This window comes from Pelophylax lessonae (assembly GCF_965119305.1).
Source record: "Pelophylax lessonae genome assembly, chromosome: 10".
NCBI lineage: Eukaryota > Metazoa > Chordata > Amphibia > Anura > Ranidae > Pelophylax > Pelophylax lessonae.
Genome location: NC_138777.1, coordinates 16,385,757 through 16,407,675, shown reverse-complemented (window position 1 = coordinate 16,407,675; position 21,919 = coordinate 16,385,757). Strand labels below are relative to the sequence as shown.

The 21,919-nt window shown below is 44.3% G+C and overlaps 1 protein-coding gene across 1 annotated transcript in view; it reads right to left on the bottom strand.

Moving 5' to 3' along the window:
• The window catches only part of LYVE1 (lymphatic vessel endothelial hyaluronan receptor 1), a 35,923-nt gene extending 32,967 nt beyond the window's left edge, over positions 1-2,956 (bottom strand). Inside the window, exon 1 of the mRNA XM_082270874.1 lies at positions 2,663-2,956. Coding sequence (XP_082127000.1) covers positions 2,663-2,747 — 85 coding nt within the window. The 5' untranslated portion in view covers positions 2,748-2,956. The remainder of the gene's footprint in view (positions 1-2,662) is intronic.
• Between the last annotated feature and the right edge of the window lie 18,963 nt (positions 2,957-21,919).

Sequence of the window (21,919 nt, the reverse complement as noted above, 5' to 3'; positions counted from 1 at the left end):
AAGTGCTAGGTGAAGACATTTCAAAATACCATATAAAAATGTCTAGGGAAGCATTTTCAGGACCTGGGACAGCTTTCTAAATACAGAACCCCTAGATTGTACTGCACGGCATGCTATTGGCTGGTAGCCATCGGCTCCGGCATGCTTTTCCTATAGGGTCAGGCAATGGAGGGAGTAACTACCTTTAACAGGAAACACACCAAAGACAGGCAGGCTCCCGCAGGTCATTAGGGGGATGAGAAAATATTTACTCAACAAAAACTGCAGAGTCATTGATGGGCCTGGATTTGTCAGAGGCAACAAAATTTTCAGCCTTGGACAGGGAAATTGCAGGCAGGTATTGCACCACTACTATGTATACTATGTTGATTTACTAAAACTAGAAAGGGCAAAATCTGGTGCAGCTTTGCATAGAAACCAATTAGCTTCCAGTTGTTTTTTTTTTTTAATTGAACAAGCTGAAGTTAGAAGCTGATTGGCTACCATGCACAGCTGCACCGGATTTTGCCCTCTCCAGTTTTACTAAATCAACCCCATATGTATCATAAAAGGTGTTAAATGTCTAATCATAAAGCATAGTAAATTTCGAAAGGGTGGTTAGGTCATGGAAATGTGGTTGTAGTTCCGCACACACCAACTTGGAAAAATTCAAAAGTTCTTTCATGGTAACTAAAACATTCTTAGAGAAGATCTTTTTGAGTGTTTAAACATGATGCATGCTGACATGAAACTCTCAAATGTGTGATTTAAAGGTAAGAAACCTTTGCATTGTATAATCTGACATAGCAACCTGTAATTTAAAAATGATTTCTGGGCAATATTTAATTTCCATTGTAATATGCAAGGTGATATTTCAGTCTACAAAAAACATAGAAAGATAAACCTTTGAAAAGTAACCTGACCCTCCAACATGACCCACCACTGGACATGACCATAATACAACTCTATTACACTCTATACATAGAACACTACACTCCCGAAAAGTAACCATACCTTCCAACATGACCCACCACTGGACATGACCATAATACAATTCTATTACACTTTATATATAGAACATTACGCTCCCAAAAAAATTACCATACCTTCCAACATGACCCACCACTGGACATGACCATAATACAATTCTATTACACTCTATACATAGAACACTACACTCCCGAAAAGTAACCATACCTTCCAACATGACCCACCACTGGACATGACCATAATACAATTCTATTACACTCTATACACAGAACACTATACCCCCAACATGACCCATCACTGGACATGACCATAATACAACTCTATTACACTCTATACATAGAACGCTACACCCCCAACATGACCCACCACTGGACATAATCATAATACAATCCTATTACACTCTATACATAGAAAAAAACACCTCCAACATGACCCACCACTGGACATGACCATAATACAATTCTATTACACTCTATACATAGAACACTACACCTCCAGCAACATGACCCACCACTGGACATGACCATAATACAACTCTATTACACTCTATACATAGAACACTACGCCCCCAACATGACCCACCACTGGACATAATCATAATACAATCCTATTACACTCTATACATAGAACAAAACACCTCCAACTTGACCCACCACTGGACATAATCATAATACAATTCTATTACACTCTATACATAGAACACTATACCTCCCACAAGGCCAACCACTGGACATTATCCTAATATAATTCTTTTACTTTCTATACATAGAACACTACACCTCCAACATGGCCGGCCACTGTACACCATCATAATACAATTCTTTTACACTCTAAACATAGAACCCTATTGACTCAACATGAGTGACCACTGGGCATTATCCTAATATAATCCTATCACTTTCTATACATAGAAAACTACACCTCCAACATGGCCAACCACTGGACACCATCATAATACAATTCTTTTACACTATATACATAAAACACTATACCTCCAACATGACCCACCACTGGACATGACTATAATACAATTCTATTACACTCTACACATAGAACACTACACCTCCAACATGACCAACCACTGGACATGATCATAATACAATTCTTTTACACTCTATACATAGAACACTACACCCCCAACATGACCCACCACTGGACATGACCATAATACAATTCTATTACACTCTATACACAGAACACTACACCTCCAATATGACCGACCACTGGACATGATCATATTACAATTCTATTACACTCTATACATAGAACACTACACCTCCAACATAGCCGACCACTGGACATAATCAACAATTTCAATATCAATGGCCATTTTACATTTTTTTTACAGTTTCTGATAGTCGGGTCAGATACTCCATTGGATACCCAACTCTTGGGGAAGAATAAGTAGCAATTGCTGTTTTTCCTTTAAACCACACATGGGGGGCTATACATCCATTTCATTTCTATTCCCCAATCTTTGGTTGAGAATTTCAGATTTTAGCATATCCATGACATCTTCTTACATAACTCATGTTCCAATTTCCAGTAGCTGGTACTATTGTTTAACCAACATTATTTTTACATCTTCAAGGTTTGTTAGTAGAAAACCATCTGTCGTTGGCTATATGTAGAACGTGGAGCCACTCTTGATTTCCAAAATATATGAACAAAAATGAAGTTACATATTACATACCTTTTATATCTATAGAACTGAAGTTTAGGTTTATCCTTAGGAAGAGCGACAAGAGCACGAAAGTAAAAGCAAGGTGAGAATCCATGTTTGGTTTGTAGTTTTCAGCTGGCTGATCCTGTAATCCTCTCTGGTGGGTGGATGAACTATGTGTGAACGTCCGTCATTCCACACTTCAACAATGAAACCTGGGAAGGAGGGCATCGATTCATAAACTCTCTGTGTTCCTCGTACTTACAGGACAACAATGGGTGGAAACCAGTGACGTAAAAATCCCATGTTCTGTTCGGTGGGTAGCTGTCTGGAAAACTGAGATAATAATGAAAGAGCCAAAAGAAAGAAGAGGAAACTGAAAAAGCAGAAAACAGGAGAAACTTTAAACAAGAACTGGAGCTGATTTTTTCACTGAAAGTGAACACCGAGATTCGAGGACTGAGAGTATAGGTAGAACATTTGCATGTATAAGGAGTATTGAGGACCATCATTATGAAGAAATATTGACAAGTTACCACTCAAGAATTAACTATACTGTAAATAAGGATATAAATGTGTGTATTGTATATATTTATAACCTTACATTAACCACTTGCCGACCAGTCACGTTGACAGGACTGCGGCAAAGTGGCTCGTTATCGTCTGGCGACGTAGACCTACGTCACCAGACATTCCCCTCTCTCAGCGGCGCGCGCGCGCCACCGGAGGCTTGTTCCCGCTGTATTCAGTTACAGCTGGAGTCGGGCGAGGGGAGGAGCAACGGTGATCACCGCTGCTCTTCCCCGATCGTCGGGGATCTAATGTGGAAATCCGCCCGCTTGTGTAAACAAAGCGGGCGGATCTCCTAAGTGACAGGCAGGTTCAGATTGCAGGGTTCAGCATAGCTGAATGTATAGTAAAATAGAATAGCGCACACAGGCAAAAGAAATGACTATCAAATATGGAGACAATCCATAAATAAAAATGGGGATTTAGTCCCACCATATGGCCATATCGTGCTCAAGCCCACCACTACGTCAAAGTACCCCATTGTCAGTGGGTCCTACACTATCCATAAAAAAGGGGTTTTTACCGAATACATAATAAACAAGCATAGCTGAACCTGCGATCTGTCCCTGTGTCACTCAGTCACCTCCCCCCACACACGTCAGTAAGCACCAGGCATACATTAACCCCTCCCTCTCCAATAAGAAATGAACTCTTTCCCTGCCAGTGTCATTTTTACAGTAACAGTGCATATGTATAGCACTGATTACGGTAGTAATGTCACTGGTACCCCCAAAAGTGTCAAAAATGTTAGTCAAGGGTCCGATCTGTCCGCCGCAATGTCACAGTCCCGCAAAAAAAAAAAAAAACGCAGATCGCCGCCATTACTCGTTAAAAAAAAAAAAAACACCAAAAATTACAGAAATATTTCCCTTAGTTAGTAAACGCAATAACTTTTGCGCAAACCAATCAAAATACGCGTATTTTTTTTTACCAAAAATATGTAGCAGAAAACCAATTGGCCTAAGATGATAAAAAAATTAGATTTTTACATTTCTTTGGGGGGGAATTTCATATAAAAAAATTGTCGCTCTTTTTTTGTTTATAGCGCAGTAAAAAAATAGTAAAAATCGCACAGGTGATCAAATACCACCAAAAGAAAGCTCTATTTGTGGGGAAAAAAAAGGACGTAAATTTAATTTGGATACAGCGTTGCACGACCGGGCAATTGTCAAAAAAAAGTAACGCAGTGCCGAATCGCAAAATATGGCCTGGTCAGGAATGGGGTAAAACCTTCCGGTCATAAAGCGGTTAAAATACGCTCATTGAGAATTTTTTTGTCAAAGACATGTAGCTAAATACATTTTGGCCTAAATATATGACAAAAATTGAATATATTGGATATTTTTTAACTGTCAAAGTAGAAAAATATTGTTATTTTTTCAAAATTGTTGCTTTTTTTCATTGATATAGCAAAAAATGAAAATCGCACAGGTGATAAAATACCACAAAAAGAAAGCTCTGTTTGTGGGAAAAAAAAGGACGTAAATTTAGTTTTGGTACGGCGTTGCATGACCGCGCAATTGTCAGTTAAAGTCGCACAGTGCCGAATCGCAAAAAGTGGCCTGGACGTAAGACAGCAAAATCCTCCGGTGGTAAAGTGGTTAAGGATACCATGGGAACACAATGGACATCCCATGTGGACGGGTTCTCTACACTGAACTTGTACTATCCCTTGCCATCTGGGCTGTTTTTTGGGGGGGTTTTACCAAATGCTGGAATTCAGGTTAAAAATAAAACTATGCTGAGCCGAGGTTTATCCAGTTGTCTATTTGGATTCATCAAATGGAGGTTATCCTCAAATTTAATTGAAACAATTTTCCTATAAATACAAGGGTTTTTTTTTTAAATTACTATAGTATAAAACGTTGAGCATAAAAAGAAGAGGGAAGGAGAAAGGATGGGAGATGGTGTAAAAGGAAGACTAAGAAAGAGGGGTAGAAATATAGGCAGAGCAAGGAGGAGAAGAGGAAGGAGGAGAAGAAGGATAGTGGGGGGGGGGGGGGGCAGAAAGAGAGCTAGAAAGAAAAAGAGATGAAAAGGGTAGAAGGAAACAGGAGGAGAAGGAAAGGAGAGAGTGAGAAAGGAAAAGAGAGGAGAGGAGAGGAGAGGAGAGAAAGAGTGAAGAAGGAGAGAGAGAAAAGGAAAGGAGAAAAGGGGGGGTAGAGAAAGGGGGGGTGGTGTGAAAGAGAGACTAAGAAAGCTAGAGGAGGAGAAAGATAGACAGAGCAAAAGAAAGAAGAGAAAGGAAGGGAAGAAGGACAGTGAGAGGGGGACAGAAAGAGAGATAGAAAGTAAAGAAATGAAAAGGGTAGAAGGAAAGAAAGGGAGAAGGAATGGGGAGAGGAATGGGGAGAGTGAGAAGAGAAAAGAAAAGAGAGAAGAGAAGAGAGAAAGTAGGATAGAGAGAGAAGGAAAGAAAGGGAGAAGGAATGGGGAGAGTGAGAAGAGAAAAGAAAGAAGAAGAGAGAAAGTAGGATAGAGAGAGAAGGAAAGAGCGAAGAAAGGGGAATAAGTAGAGGGAGAAAAGGAAAGGAGAAGGGGGGGGGTGAGGTAGATGGTGTGTAAGAGAGACTGAGAAAAAGAGAGGGGGGAGAAAGAGAGCAGAAGAGAAAAGAGAAAGGAAGGGGAGAAAAAGGAAGGGAAGAAGGATAGTGAGAGGGGGACAGAAAGAGAGATAGAAAGGAAAAGAGATGAAAAGGGTGGAAGGAAAGAGAAGGATAAGAAAAGAGAGGGGTAAGAAAAGGAGAGAGTGAGAAAAGAAAAGAGAGAGGAAGAGGAGAGACGAGAGAAGCGAATAGACAAAGTAGGATAGAGAGAGAAAAAAGAGTGAAAAAAGGAGAAGGAGAGAGAGAGAAAAGGAAAGGAGAAGGGGGGGGGGGGGGAGATAAAGGGTGGGAGATGGTGTGCAAGAGAGAAGGGAGAAATATAGAGCAAACAAGAGAAGTGAAATGAAGGGAAGAAGGAGAGGGAGAGAGAAGGGAAGAGAGTGAGAGAGAAAAAAAGAAGGAAAGGAGAGAGAGAGAGAGAAGGGAAGGAAACGAGGATAGAGAGTGGTGGATAGAGAATGTAGGATATAAAGAGAGAAAGGGAAGGAGAGAGAAAAATAAAGAAAGGAGAGAGAAAGGGTGGGAGCTGGTGTGAAAGAGAGATTGAGAAAGAGAGAGGGGAGAAAGATAGACAGAGCGAGAAAGAGAAGAGAATGGAAGGTAAGGAAAGGGAAGGGAATGAGGCAAAAGGAGACAGAAAGTGAGGATAGAGAGAGAAGGAAAGAAGAAAGGGGAAGAAGGAAAGAAAGAAAGAGAGAAGGAAAGTAGATAGAAGGAATGAGAAAGGATGGAAGATGGTGTGAAAGAGAGATTGAGAAAGAGAGAGTGGGAGAAAGATAGACAGAGAGAGAGAGAGAGAGAGAGAGAGAGAAGGGACAGGAAGGGAAGGGTGATAGAGAGAGGTGGATAGAGAATGTAGGATAGAGAGAGAAAATAAGGGTGTGTAGCAAAGGGAAGGAGAGAGAGAGAGAGAAAGAAAAGGAGAGAGAAAGAGAAAGGGTGGGAGCTGATGGAAAGAGAGATTGAGAAAGAGAGAGGGGGAGAAAGAGAAGAGAAAGGAAGTGAAGAAAAGAGAAGGAAAGAGAAGAAGGCAAAAGGGGGAGAGAAAGAGAGGATAGAGAGAGAAGGAGAGAAGAAGAGGTAAGAAGGAAAGAAAGAGAATGAAAGGAGAGAGAAAGGATGGGAGATGGTGTGAAAGACAGATTGAGAAAGAGAGAGGGGAAGAAGGATAGACAGAGTGAGAGAGAAGAGAAATGAAGGAAGGAAAAGAGGGGGAAGGGATAAAGGAAAGGAGAGAGAGGGAATTAAAGCAGAGAGAGGGAAACAGAGAGAAAGCGAATGAGAGAGAGAGAGAGAAGGAAAGAAGAGAGAGAGAGAAGAACGAGAGGGGGTGGGAGATGGTGTGAAAGAGAGAGTGAGAAAGAGAGAGGGGGAGAAGGATAGGCAGAGTGTGAGAGAGAGAGAGAAGGGAAGAGAAGGGAAGGGAAGATGAAGAATGATAGAGAGAGGGGACAGAAATAGAGGATAGATAGATAGATAAATAAATAGAGACGAAAAGGGAAGAAAGAAGGAGAGAAAGAAGAGGGAAAGAGAGAAGGAAAGAAGAGGGAAAGAGAGAAGGAAAGAAGAGGGAAAGAGAGAAGGAAAGAAGAGAAGGGAAGAAATGGAAAGAGGATAGAGAGAGGTGGAAAGAGAAGGTAGGAAAGAGAGAGAAAGAAAGAGCAAAGAAAAGGGAAGAAGGAGAGAGAGAGAAGGAAAAGAGAGAAAAGGAAAGGCATGAGAGAAAGAGAAGAAAAGAGAGAAAGGAAAGAATGAGGGAGAGAGAAAAGGAAATTGGGATAGAGACGAAAGGAGCGAGAAAGAGAGAGAGAAAGAGATAAAAGTGTAAGAGAAGGAGGAGAGAGATATGAGGGAGAAGGGAAGAAGGATTTAGAGAGTATAAGTGAAGAAATTGGGAGAGAGGATTTAGAGAGAGAGAGAGAGAGAGAGAGAGGAATAGAGAAAAAGGGAGCAATAGAGATGGAGAGAGATAGAAAGATGATGAGGGAGAAATGGAACTACAGGTGGTCCCTGGGTTACAAACCTCCGACTTACAAACAACTCCTACTTCCAACAGGAAGTGAGGAGAAATCTCCCCCTAGGAAGGGAAATTCCCTCCGGTAGGGAGTTCTCATGGAAAAAAGGTGTCTACACTGAAGCTTTATCACTAATCCTTTTTTCCACAACAACCCGAAATTTTCAATATCCAGTTGTCATAGAGACAGAAAGTGATGGGAAAACTTCTGAACAGGGGTACAGACAGCAAAACAAATGGTACAGGGGTGTTAACCCTTCCCTATGCTATCTAAAAAACTTTATTATTCTTTTGGCTGGAGCTACACTTAAAAAATGTACCTGTTCCGACTTACAAACAAATTTGTCTTAAGAACAAACCTACAGTCCTTATCTTGTTTGTAACCCGGGGACCGCCTGTATAAAGAAAGAGAAATTCCAAAGGAAAACACGTAAAATGTTGCACATAACGGTTATTAAACTCCATAGTGCTAAACTGGGTGGGTGAAATTAGGGTGCGTTAAAAAAAAAAAAAAAAAAGAGGACATTCATCATTCTGAGGCAAGAGGGGTGTAACTGGCAGGAAGTTCCCACCAGAAACAAGTTCTCCTTTCCACTTACTGTGCAAAATGTGCTTTGAAAAATGTGCCCTCTCTCTAAAAATAGTTTTAGTTGCAGGGTGTTATTACTGAGAAAATAATAGGATTTTATTTTTTGTTTGGGAGGGGGTCAATTTTTTGCATACTTTACATATAACTATTTACCAGTCACTGTAGAGAAACTAGAAATTGTCCCCATACTGGGAGATGCTACACGATTCCAAAGAAAGACAGACCCTGAACCTGTACAGACTGATTGTACACGGATTGGATATAGAATAGGGATGGCATAGACAGTCCTACACGTAGGGTTGCCACTTTTTCTTTAAGCCATAACCTGAACACTTTAGTGGCGCACAGTACATTCTTTTATTTTAGTATACACTATCGGATTGTAACAGACCTGGGACACCTTTGGGCACTCCAAAGAGAATAGTAATGGGTGCCCATAGTGCCCCCTCACCTCCTGTCAAGCCCTGTTCAGAGCCACATTCCTATCTGAATAATGTGTCCGGGTTTCAGGTGGACTGAAACATGGACACATTATTTAATACCCGGACTGTCCGGGTGAATCCTGGACAGGTGGCAACCCTACAGCTCAAGGAGTGTGAGCATTGGGACCAGGGGGGCCTAGAGGATGGGGAAAACTTTCTGTTATGGTGTTCCAAGTACTCACTTCTAGAGACACTAATGGCACTTTTCCACTGCAAGTACCGGCTCGGCTCCACTCGGCCCTGCTTGGCTCTGTTTGGTTTTCCACTGCATGGTACGGTGTTGGAACGGTTTGGTACGGTTTGCTTTTCCACTAAAGTAAAGTTTGTGGGATAACAACGATTCTCTGACCAATCAGTGGCTAGCAGTGACAAACAGTCAAGGCTGCATGCAAAGGATTGTGGGATATGGTACCGGTACGGCCCTGTTGGAACCACAACTGAGGTGGTACTGTTTAAGCGAGCCGTACCGTTCGGTTCCATATAGTGGAAAAGCGCCGCCGTACAGTACCGCCCCGAACGGTTCCAACACCGTACCATGCGGTACCAGCAGTGGAAAAGCACAAAAGCGAGCCGAACCGTTCGGTTCCATGCAGTGGAAAAGCGCCATAAGCTCTTACCCCAGACTCACCTCTAAGAAGACAAGGGATCTCCACATTCTACTGGGAGAAGAGTACCTGAAAATAGCTGCAGAAGATTGAAAGGGACATGTCATAGACCAGGGGCCTCTAAACCTGTTAAACAAAGGGTCAGTTTACTCTCCTTCAGGCTTTGGGGGGGGGGGGGGAAACTGTGGCCAGTGGGGGTAGAAAATGCCCTAGAATCAAAGAGAGTAAACAATGTCCCATCAATCCAAAACACAATAAAAGCAAATAAATCACTTTCTCCCAGCGCTCACAAAACACAGATATTGTTAAGCAAATAAGTTAATTGCACCATCAGCAGCTGCTGTGAGGAACATCCATCATTCTATATGTAGCGGGGTTAAACATGCCTAAAGACACTGTTTGATATGTGGGAAGGAACTAGGCTCCCTCTAGTGGTAGCTGCATGGAATTTCCCGGGCTGTGACTTCCTTTTCACAAGATGAAGAAACTACATCTCCCAGGCTGCTTTGCAAGATCCAGGAACTAGGCTCCCTCTAGTGGTAGCTGCATGGAATTTCCCGGGCTGTGACTTCCTTTTCACAAGATGAAGAAACTACATCTCCCAGGCTGCTTTGCAAGATCCAGGAACTAGGCTCCCTCTAGTGGTAGCTGCATGGAATTTCCCGGGCTGTGACTTCCTTTTCACAAGATGAAGAAACTACATCTCCCAGGCTGCTTTGCAAGATCCAGGGTGCACGGCTGCACCGCACGGCACTATGGGGGAGGTTATTTAAAGGAAGAGAGAAGCGCGCGAAGGGGGGGGGCCTTTCTGCGCTGGACTCTGAGGAACCAGCGAGCAAGAGTGAAGGACTGACACTGGATATTGGGCCAGAGCCTTTTAGCCTGGAGGGACGACGTGGAACCGTCCCATCTCAAGCACGAGGCACATTCCTGGAGGTCATACTGCTGTTTGCCGAGACCGGAAGTCATCCGCCAGAAGGACCCCGCGCGGCTGGCATATAGCCAAAGGACTGAGACCGCAGTGGAAGCGCGCGAAGGAGAAACTTCTGTTGGTGAGAGGGCACATGCCCAATAACTGACTTTATCTGCTGAAGAGACAGTTTTATCTACAGATAGCGGTAGCGCAGCAGGAGGTGATAAAACCCCGGGGTTTATCACCATACTCTCTCAGGAGACTCATAGACAAACAATAAGGTCTGTAAAGGAGTCGCCAGAGGCTTATCTCTCTCGCAGAAGTTATTGCTCAGTTACGCAGACACCCTGCGGTGACAACTAACAGCTCGTTGTTTTTTCTCTCTTGATCTTTATTCCTAATCTGGATTACAAATGAGCTCTATTCAATAACCTTGCTAGCGAAGATCAACAAGAAAGAAGAGAACTCTGGGGGAGGGACTCAGATAGGCCCACCTACCTGGTACTGTGTCTAGCCTTAATGCAGGAGGAGTGTGGGGGTATTCTTTTACCTTTTTAAAGCTGTTTTAAATAACCTTTTATGGACTTGTATTGTATTGTATTGTATCTCCCCTATTCAATTTGATACATAGTAAACTAAGTTTGGTTAATTACAATCTTGTGCGTTGTTCCATTGTGTCACCCAGAAGGACTACTATTCAAGAAGGTAACAAGGTATTGTTGCATAGTGAAGTATTGTATTCCAACCTGTGTATCTATTTGATAGTCCAGTCCTATTCTGGGTCAGTTGTGCCTGAGGAGGGATCGAGCCAATTTGATTGGGTTGTTAGGCAGGGTGTAGACCCAATAATATAATCAGCAGCTCCTGCGGGGGTGGTGCTACACGTGGGGGCTCGTCCGGGATTTCTACAGTCCTGCAATACAACCCTCTCAGCCATAGAATCCCCTCCCACGCAGAAATGGATCCTGTCGCTGCTGCTGAGTGGTGCAAGGAAGAGAATGTCATAGTGGAAAATGGCCTGGTGGTTGAAATCAAGGGAGAAGCCTGGACTGAAGAAAAGCTCCTCCCTGTTTTGAGGGCACTATCCACAGACAGGAAATTTTGGGTGATTGACATGAAAACTGACACCACTGTCCCACACACGTATGCACTGTGTGAGTGGAGGAAGGGGGTCCCTGATTATTTCAACGGAAACAGTGTAAAAACTACTGACCAAACAGAACTTTTCCTGATACATCCAGGAGTTCCTATTGCGGGTCCCTCATCCACCACCCCTGGGGTATCCAGCCAAGAAAAAGGTGTCCAAGAAGGGCATCCTGAGTCATCACCTTTGTCGACTTTTAGCTCAGAACTGTGTGCTGTTCTTGGGGAGATTGTGGCAAAATGTAGTAGGGACTCCTCGAGCTATTTGATGACTGGATATAGGAAGCTCCGGACATTCTCTGGGAAACAGCCTGTGCCTTCAGCAGAAGATGGGTTCGAAGAGTGGTTAGATACCGCCACTCAGGCTTTGGAGGAATGGGAGGTACCAGAACAGCACAAGAAGCAGAGAATCACAGAGAGTTTAAGGGGACCTGCATTAGAGGCTGTACGTAATCTAAAGCTTAGCAAGAAGAACTGCACTGCACAGGATTATTTGGATATTCTGCAAGATGTGTTTGGTCGGACGGAGAACGCGGCTGAACTTCTCTACCAGTTGGACCACTGTTATCAAGAAGAGGGGGAGAAGTTGTCCGAATTCATTAAACGTCTGGATAGGATTATCCACCAGATTCTGTTAAAGAAAGGAATAGACCACCGGAAAATAGATGAGACTCGTGCACGACAGGTTCTGAAAGGGGCTCAACCTTTAGATCCCATTGCCATACTGTTACGAACTCGTCGAGATGGCGGCATTCTAGAATACCCCGATCTGATTCGAATGGTCAGAGAGGAAGAGGTTATGTTGGACAACAAGAAGAAAAGTCGGCAGTTTGACTCAACTGCCCGGGTTGGAGTGATAAGTGTGGAAGAGGGTGACTCTCAAGTTGAACTCCTAAAGACCCAAGTGTCTCAGTTGATAGAAATGGTGTCCATCCTGACTGGTCAGGTATCCACTCTACCCAAGGGGAGTATATCGGAGAGGCCAGATGAACCTGTTAGTCTCAGCACAGATCCAGAGCCACGGCCTGCAAGATTGTTAACTTGTTTCAACTGCGGGGGAGTTGGGCATGTTAGAAGGGTATGTCCCAGCTCAGGAAATGCTGCCGCGAAACCTCGCGAGCCAGCGGGAAACTTCAGAGGACACCGGTGAAGGAGTCAACCGGGTGTCCGCCAGTCTTAAGGGACTCCAGAAGTGGTGCAGGATCAGGGAAACTGAGTCAGGGGGTCAGACCCAAATATAATACCCCCAGTTCTAGACTCCGGGTTACTGAGGGAAGGAAAGTCAATGCACACCGGGTTCAGCGGGGGCCCAGATCAAGGAAGAAAAAGGAGAAGAGGGCCAGGGTACAGAGAACTGAATCAGACAACCAGGCTACATCAAGAGAATTCCCAACTAACTTGGTCGGGCCCTCCCCAGTGGTCTCGGTTCAGGTGGAAGGAATTTACACAAGAGCCCTCCTTGACACAGGGGCCCAGGTGACTCTTTTGTATAGAGACTTCTATGATAAATATCTTACCCATCTACCTTTGCAGAAGTTGGAAGATCTGGAGATATGGGGTATTGGGACCCAAAGTTTTCCCTATGACGGGTATCTGCCAATCAAGTTGACCTTTGATCCATCAGTGGCTGGTGAAGCGGAAACCTTCGACACCTTAGCGGTGGTCTGTCCTCGTCCACCAGGGGCCAACAAAAGCTCTCTCATCGTAGGAACAAACACTGACCTGGTAAGGCGCCTTCTGATACAACTGGTCCAGGGACAAGATGCTCAGGCGCCAAGGATCCATCCCATGCTACGGCAGGCCTACCAACGATTAGTGTTGGAGCAAGAGACCCCCGCAGAAGGAGTTGGACGACTCTGGAAGCTGGATAGAGCAGAAAAGGTCTTACAGCCAGGAGAGGTGGCCTGTTTTAAGGCTTCTGTTAAACTCACATGGCAACAGCCGGGTCCCTTCATTATCTTTGAATCAGGTCAAAAGGAGAGACAGAGAGGGATAGAAGTGATCCCTGAGGTGATCCCTTTGAAGGTGTTACAGGAAAACCGTGGAAGGGTTTTAGTGAGTGTCAGAAACACCTCTATTACACCAGTGAAGGTACCGGCCAGAGTGCTCCTGGGCCAAGTCAATCCGGCTACCCCAGTTGCCCCCATTGATTTCAAAGAAAAGGAACAGGGTGAAGCGGTTATAGAGGAGCTTTGCTCTGGAAACGCTGCCCTCCCGCCGGAATGGGTGAAGAGGGCCAAGGCACAACTTGCTCGATGTAGGGAAATATTCTCTAAGGACGAGTTTGACGTGGGATGTGCCAGGAGCGCTACTCATAAGATCCGCCTGAGTGAGGACAAGCCTTTCAGGGAGAGAGTCCGGCGAGTCCCCTTAGGTGACTTAGAAGATCTACGTCAACAGCTGGCAGAGCTCAAAAAGATCGGGATTATCCGAGAATCCAGGAGCCCGTATGCTTCCCCGATAGTGGTAGTCCGGAAGAAAAATGGATCTTTGAGGCTTTGTATCGACTACCGAACGCTGAACAGAAGAACCATCCCAGACCAGTATACCACTCCTCGAATCGAAGATGCCCTACAGAGTCTGTCAGGGGCGAAGTGGTTCAGTGTGATGGACTTAAAGAGTGGGTATTATCAGATCCCCATGCACCCTGAAGATCGGGAGAAAACAGCCTTCATCACCCCTGTGGGGTTCTTTGAGTTCAATCGCATGCCTCAGGGGTTGTCCGGGGCCCCTGCTACCTTCCAAAGGCTGATGGAGAGGACCGTTGGAGATATGAATTTGATAGAGGTACTGGTATACTTGGATGATGTTATCGTGTTTGGCAGAACTTTAGAAGAACATGAGGAGAGGTTGGAAAAGGTCTTGAAGAGGCTACATGAAGAAGGTCTGAAACTTTCTCCTGAGAAGTGCCAATTCTATCAGTCCTCGGTCCATTACCTGGGCCATATCGTGTCTGAAGAAGGGGTGGCCACTGACCCGGACAAGCTGGATGCTGTTGCTTCCTGGCCGAGACCCACAAATGTGACCGAACTCCGGTCATTCTTGGGCTTTTGCTCCTATTACAGGAGGTTTGTGGAGGGGTTCGCCCAGATTGCCCGACCCCTAAATGAGCTCCTGAAGAATGAAGAAGATGATGTCCCTGAGTTGGTAAAGCCGGCGAAGTCCACCATAGGCCCCCGGAAGGCTAAGGAATCCATCCAGGATCAGTGGACCCCGGAATGCGAAGGGGCCTTTGTCCAGCTGAAGGAAACCCTAACCACTGCCCCTGTGTTGGCCTATGCGGACCCCACAAAACCATATGAACTGCATGTTGATGCCAGCCGAGATGGGCTGGGGGGGGTACTTTATCAGGAGCATGAGGGTCATCTGCGACCTGTTGCCTATGTGAGCAGAAGCCTATTGCCTGCTGAAAGGAATTATCCTACTCACAAACTTGAATTCTTGGCCTTGAAGTGGGCAGTGGTTGACAAATTGAAAGACTACCTGTACGGAGCTGAATTCATTGTCAAGACAGATAATAATCCCCTCACCTATCTGTTGACTACGGCCAAGCTGGATGCAACAGGACATCGATGGTTGGCTGCCCTCTCTAGCTTCAATTTTAGCCTGAAGTATCGGCCAGGAATCGGAAATAGGGATGCAGATGCCCTATCCAGAAGGTTGCATGTTCCACAAGAACCTGCGGAAGAATGGACTCATTTGGCTCCAGAAGGGGTGCGTGCCCTATATCAGGGAACTGAATTTCGATCCCGAGGAGGGTCAAGAGCAGAAGAGATTGGGGTTTCGGCTATCGGAGTACCCAAATGCTACTGCCAGGTGACCCAAGTTGAAGGGGAGGGTTTGCCCCGGCTGTCCAAAAGGGACTTGCGGAAGGAGCAGTTGGAAGACCCTTTGGGAAAACTTCTCTTGGAAGCTCTGGAGATCCAGAGCCCTGAGTTGCTTCTAACTGACTCCCCTCAGGGGGCCCGTCTGTTGCATAGAGAGTGGACCCGGTTACAGATCAGAGAAGGAGTGGCCTACCGGAGAGGTCCATCTGAAGATCTGGAGGAGAAGTGGCAACTGTTCTTACCAGCTAAATACAGAGAGGGAGTTCTGGCCGCTCTTCATGATAATCATGGCCATCTGGGGCCCGAAAGAACCTTTCAGCTTGTCAGGGACAGGTTCTACTGGCCTTGTATGAGGGCCGAAGTTGAAGGATACTGTCATTCTTGTGTCCGGTGTATACAGAGGAAGACTCTGCCACGTCAAGCAGCCCCAATGGGCCATCTACAAAGTCAGGGACCCATGGAGCTGGTGTGCATTGATTTCCTTTGCTTAGAGCCTGATCTGAGTGGCCAGGGGAATGTCCTTGTGGTAACAGACCATTTTACCAGATATGCTCAAGCATTCCCAACAAGGGATCAGAAGGCCTCAACGGTAGCCAAAGTTCTTGTAGAGAAGTTCTTTGTACATTATGGGTTACCACAACGCCTCCATTCTGATCAGGGAAGGGACTTTGAAAGCAGACTGATCAAGAGACTGTTAGATATGTTAGGCATTCAAAAGACTAGAACCACTCCCTACCATCCACAGGGGGATGCCCAGCCTGAACGATTTAACAGGACTCTTTTGGATATGTTGGGGACTTTGAGCTCAGAGAAGAAACAGCATTGGGGCAAGCACGTAGCTGCCATTGTGCATGCCTACAACAGCACTGTCAGTGATGCTACTGGATATTCCCCTTATCGGCTGATGTTTGGAAGGGAGGCTCGGTTGCCAGTGGATTTGGCCTTTGGCATTTCGCCTGATCATACCTCTTCAGCATCGCATAGAGGATATGTGGACCGACTGCGGAAGAGTCTGAAAGCGGCCTATGACAAGGCTCAGGCCACATCTGATCAACGTGGACTGCGGAATAAAAAAAATTTCGACCTAAAAGTTCGGATCCATGACCTGCAACCAGGGGACAGGGTTTTGTTGAGAAACTTGGGTGTCCCGGGAAAACACAAGTTGGCAGACCGCTGGAAGTCCCAACCTTATGTTATCTGCAAGCAACTGCCAAACCTTCCTGTGTACCAAATTCGGCCTGAAGGAAGTGTGGGTCCATTGAAGGCTTGGCATCGGAACCATTTGCTGCCTCTCTTTGAAGCGGTTCGTATGCCCCCTGTGGAAGACTTGTCAGAGGCCCCTTCGACTTCTCGCCGGTCCAGACCAGTTACCAGATCTCAGACGACGCTCCCAGATGAGGGAGAGGGAAGTTCTCCATCTGAAGATTTGGAAGATGAAGAGGAGGTACCCGACTGGTTGTGGTCATCTCAGTTGCCAGAACCCACACCTGCCTCCCTGTCTTCATCTGACTTGGCTGATAGAGGAGCCCTTCGGGCAGAAGCCCCTGAATTCATACCCTTTCATATGCTTCCAGAAGAAGCAGCTGAGGATGAAGATCCTGAGGAGGAGGTTGCACCCTTCTCTGAAGAAGAACTGACCTCTCTTGAACCATCAGGTTCCTCTGTGTTGGAACATGAGGAGGGGGACATTGAAGAATCCTCAGAGGTGCCTGATCCTAGCACCTCTGAGAGCATGCCTCCACGGGAACAGAGGGAAAGGAGAGTCATTCACCCACCTAAGAGACTGACCTATGATCAATTGGGTGAATGTTCGGAAGAAGCTGTTTTTACCTCCAAAAGATCTCCTGACCAGCCTAGTTCCTCCACTGTAGATTTGGTGGGGGACAACCCTAGCTCACCCCCAGGCACAACTGTACAAGCCACCCAAGTTTTGGGGGGTCTGTGAGAGATCATGAGAACAAAGTATTGAAGTAGAAAACGTTTGCATTTAAGTTTGTACATAAGGATATTGGGTTTGGCCATTATAATAAGCACAGTTTTTGATGTTCACAATTTGGTTTACTTTGTGAGTTAATGTTTGCGCACATTTTGTTGCTCTGACCTCACTATATGTTTTTTTTTCTTTTTCTCACCTTTTGATGTTTTTTTTTCAACACAAACTTTAAGATGTAAGTGTTTAAGAAATTGCAAAGGCACATGTGCTTTTTTTAGAGGAGCACTATATAAAAGCACTAGAAATCAGCACTATATTAACACTGTAGAAATCACTTATTTGTCTATTAATTGCACTTTATCGTTTTGCTGTTGCACTGCTATTAGAATACAAAATTGGATGTATTCAGATTGACTTATTTCAGCAAAATGTTAATGTTTTTGTTGTATAATGCCAACCTATGCACTAGGGTACATACTGTTGACCTCTTTGGGGACCAAAGTTTCTCAAGTGGGGGGAGTGTGTAGCGGGGTTAAACATGCCTAAAGACACTGTTTGATATGTGGGAAGGAACTAGGCTCCCTCTAGTGGTAGCTGCATGGAATTTCCCGGGCTGTGACTTCCTTTTCACAAGATGAAGAAACTACATCTCCCAGGCTGCTTTGCAAGATCCAGGAACTAGGCTCCCTCTAGTGGTAGCTGCATGGAATTTCCCGGGCTGTGACTTCCTTTTCACAAGATGAAGAAACTACATCTCCCAGGCTGCTTTGCAAGATCCAGGAACTAGGCTCCCTCTAGTGGTAGCTGCATGGAATTTCCCGGGCTGTGACTTCCTTTTCACAAGATGAAGAAACTACATCTCCCAGGCTGCTTTGCAAGATCCAGGGTGCACGGCTGCACCGCACGGCACTATGGGGGAGGTTATTTAAAGGAAGAGAGAAGCGCGCGAAGGGGGGGGGCCTTTCTGCGCTGGACTCTGAGGAACCAGCGAGCAAGAGTGAAGGACTGACACTGGATATTGGGCCAGAGCCTTTTAGCCTGGAGGGACGACGTGGAACCGTCCCATCTCAAGCACGAGGCACATTCCTGGAGGTCATACTGCTGTTTGCCGAGACCGGAAGTCATCCGCCAGAAGGACCCTGCGCGGCTGGCATATAGCCAAAGGACTGAGACCGCAGTGGAAGCGCGCGAAGGAGAAACTTCTGTTGGTGAGAGGGCACATGCCCAATAACTGACTTTATCTGCTGAAGAGACAGTTTTATCTACAGATAGCGGTAGCGCAGCAGGAGGTGATAAAACCCCGGGGTTTATCACCATACTCTCTCAGGAGACTCATAGACAAACAATAAGGTCTGTAAAGGAGTCGCCAGAGGCTTATCTCTCTCGCAGAAGTTATTGCTCAGTTACGCAGACACCCTGCGGTGACAACTAACAGCTCGTTGTTTTTTCTCTCTTGATCTTTATTCCTAATCTGGATTACAAATGAGCTCTATTCAATAACCTTGCTAGCGAAGATCAACAAGAAAGAAGAGAACTCTGGGGGAGGGACTCAGATAGGCCCACCTACCTGGTACTGTGTCTAGCCTTAATGCAGGAGGAGTGTGGGGGTATTCTTTTACCTTTTTAAAGCTGTTTTAAATAACCTTTTATGGACTTGTATTGTATTGTATTGTATCTCCCCTATTCAATTTGATACATAGTAAACTAAGTTTGGTTAATTACAATCTTGTGCGTTGTTCCATTGTGTCACCCAGAAGGACTACTATTCAAGAAGGTAACAAGGTATTGTTGCATAGTGAAGTATTGTATTCCAACCTGTGTATCTATTTGATAGTCCAGTCCTATTCTGGGTCAGTTGTGCCTGAGGAGGGATCGAGCCAATTTGATTGGGTTGTTAGGCAGGGTGTAGACCCAATAATATAATCAGCAGCTCCTGCGGGGGTGGTGCTACATATAATATATGCCTTAAATCCTCATCATAAATAACAGCATGAGCAGCTCTCCTCGGATATATTCCACCTTGTGTGCCTTTAAATAATCTGGAATAAACTACACCATGTGAGTCCTATAATAGTTTACATCACTTGGGTTTAGTAGGGGATAATGCACCAGACTCAGTCCATGAATCTTGTTACCACACCTCGTGAGAACGTCTCCCTTTGGGTATTACGTAAACTCACCAGATCTTTATACATAATACACCTGAAATACAGTTTCTTTCCCCCATAAGGATCCTCTGTCTGCAAGGTCTTCCTCTCATCAGAATGTCTCTCATATCTGTTGCTCCAGCTTGAAACCGAGAGGAACATGTCATAGATGGAGAGGAACATGTCATAGATGGAGAGGAACATGTCATACTGTAGATGGAGAGGAACATGTCATACTGTAGATGGAGAGGAACATGTCATACTGTAGATGGAGAGGAACATGTCATACTGTCGATGGAGAGGAACATGTCATACTGTAGATGGAGAGGAGCATGTCATAGATTGAGAAAGACGTGTCATAGACTGAGATGGTTATGTCATAGACTGAGAGGGACATGTATTAGATTGAGAGGGATATGTCATAGATCGGGAAGAACATGTCATAGACTGAGAGGGACACATCAAAAACTAAGAACATGTCATAGACTGAGAGGGATATGTCATAGACTGAGAAGAACATGTCATAGACTGAGAGGGACATGTCGTAGACTGAGAGGGACATGTTATAGACTGAGAGGGACATGTCAGACGGAAAGGGATACATCAAGGACTGAGAAGAATATGTCATAGACTGAGAGGGGCATGTCAGACCGAGAGGGACATGTCAAAGATTGAGAGGAACACGCAAAGACTGAGAGAGGCATGTCAGACTGAGAGGGACACATCATAGACTGAGAAGAACATGTCAGACTGAGAGAGTCATGTCATAGAATGAGATGAACATGTCATAGACTGAGAGGGACATGCTATAAACTGAGAGGGACATTTCATAGACTGAGATGAACATTTCGTAGCCGGAGAGGGACATGTTATAGATTGGGAGGGATAGGATATAGATCACAATGAACATGTCACAGACTGAGATAAACATGTCAGCAGCCTGTGTAATAGGGTGACAATGCAGGAGCACAATTGAGAGACAGTGACAGAGCTTTGACACCTTGTAACAGGAAGGGCCTAAACAAGGACCGGGTATTATTTTAATGCAAGGTGCAGATTAAAAAATATTAATTATGACTTTTACAATTATATCATGTGTTATATAACTTGTAGTGGTTGTGTTTACCTACAGTGCCTTGAAAAAGTATTCATACCCCTGTATTTACATGAGAATAAATTACACACAGGTGGACTATTTAATAAATTAGGTGACTTCTGAAGGCAATTGGTTCCTCTAAATTTTAGTTAGGGTTATCAGAGTAAAGGGGGCTGAATACAAATGCACGCCACACTTTTCACATATATTGTTTTGTAAAAAATTTCGAAAAGAATTTATAATTTTCCTTCCACTTCACAATTATGTGCCACTTTGTGTCAGTCAATCACATAAAATCCCAATAAAATACATTTACGTTTTTGGTTGTAACATGACAAAATGTGGAAAATTTCAAGGGGTATGAAAACTTTTTCAAGGCACTGTATACTATATAAGTAAGTGTTAGGCAAGATAGATCACACACTCTGCATTTAAATTATATTCCTTTTATTTTTTTTCCAATCAAGTATGTGGTATCTTACAGTACAACATGAGCACAGTCTGTGCGACATCGAACAATACTAAAAATTTAAATACTCTACATAAAAACAGTGACTATTCCTCTTCTCGGATCAATTAGATTCAGTGCTGTGCTGGGCAAAAACAACAACAAAATACATAGGTGGTTATAACTCAAGCAAATACTTAAATATTGAAAACATAAAAAGCGAGAACTAATATCAACTAACAGAAAATGTTTTACAGAATCACAACATTTAGAATGCAGATCTCCACTGGCATGTATTGGAAAAAAAATATATGGATCTAATCATTGAGAGGGAAATCAGTGAATGCACCAGGAAAACTTGCAAAAAATATTCTTTCTTTGTAAGCTTTTAGCCTCCTTTCACACTAGCCGACTCCAAAGTTGCGCGATTTTCAGTTCAACTTTGAAATCCATTTTTGATACGACTTTGATAAGACTTTTATAGTTATGATTAAGCGAATTTAATTTCGTGAAACGCGTCAACTATGTCTTGTCCCCTGTCTCTGATATTTTTGTCAACTATGGATTTTTGGATTCTTCAATAAATATATTTTTATTCATCTTCAAGTCGGAGTGCAGTTTTCTACTTCTAATGAATAAGACTTTTACACTCTCTGGCACTAAAGTTGGATCAAAGTAGAGCAGGAACCTTTTGTGAAGTCGCAGCGAACGGCTGTCATAGAGATACATGGCGTTTCACATGTTTTGTGACTTTGGGTCTCACAAATTAGATCTCAAGTCGCACAAGTGTGAAAGCCACCTTAAATGACTTTTTACCTTTTTATGGGATCAATTTATAAGGCTGTGGAACAGACAGGGGTGATATGGAAAGGGCATTATTTTCCTGACAACCAATCAGTCTTCACCTTCCATTA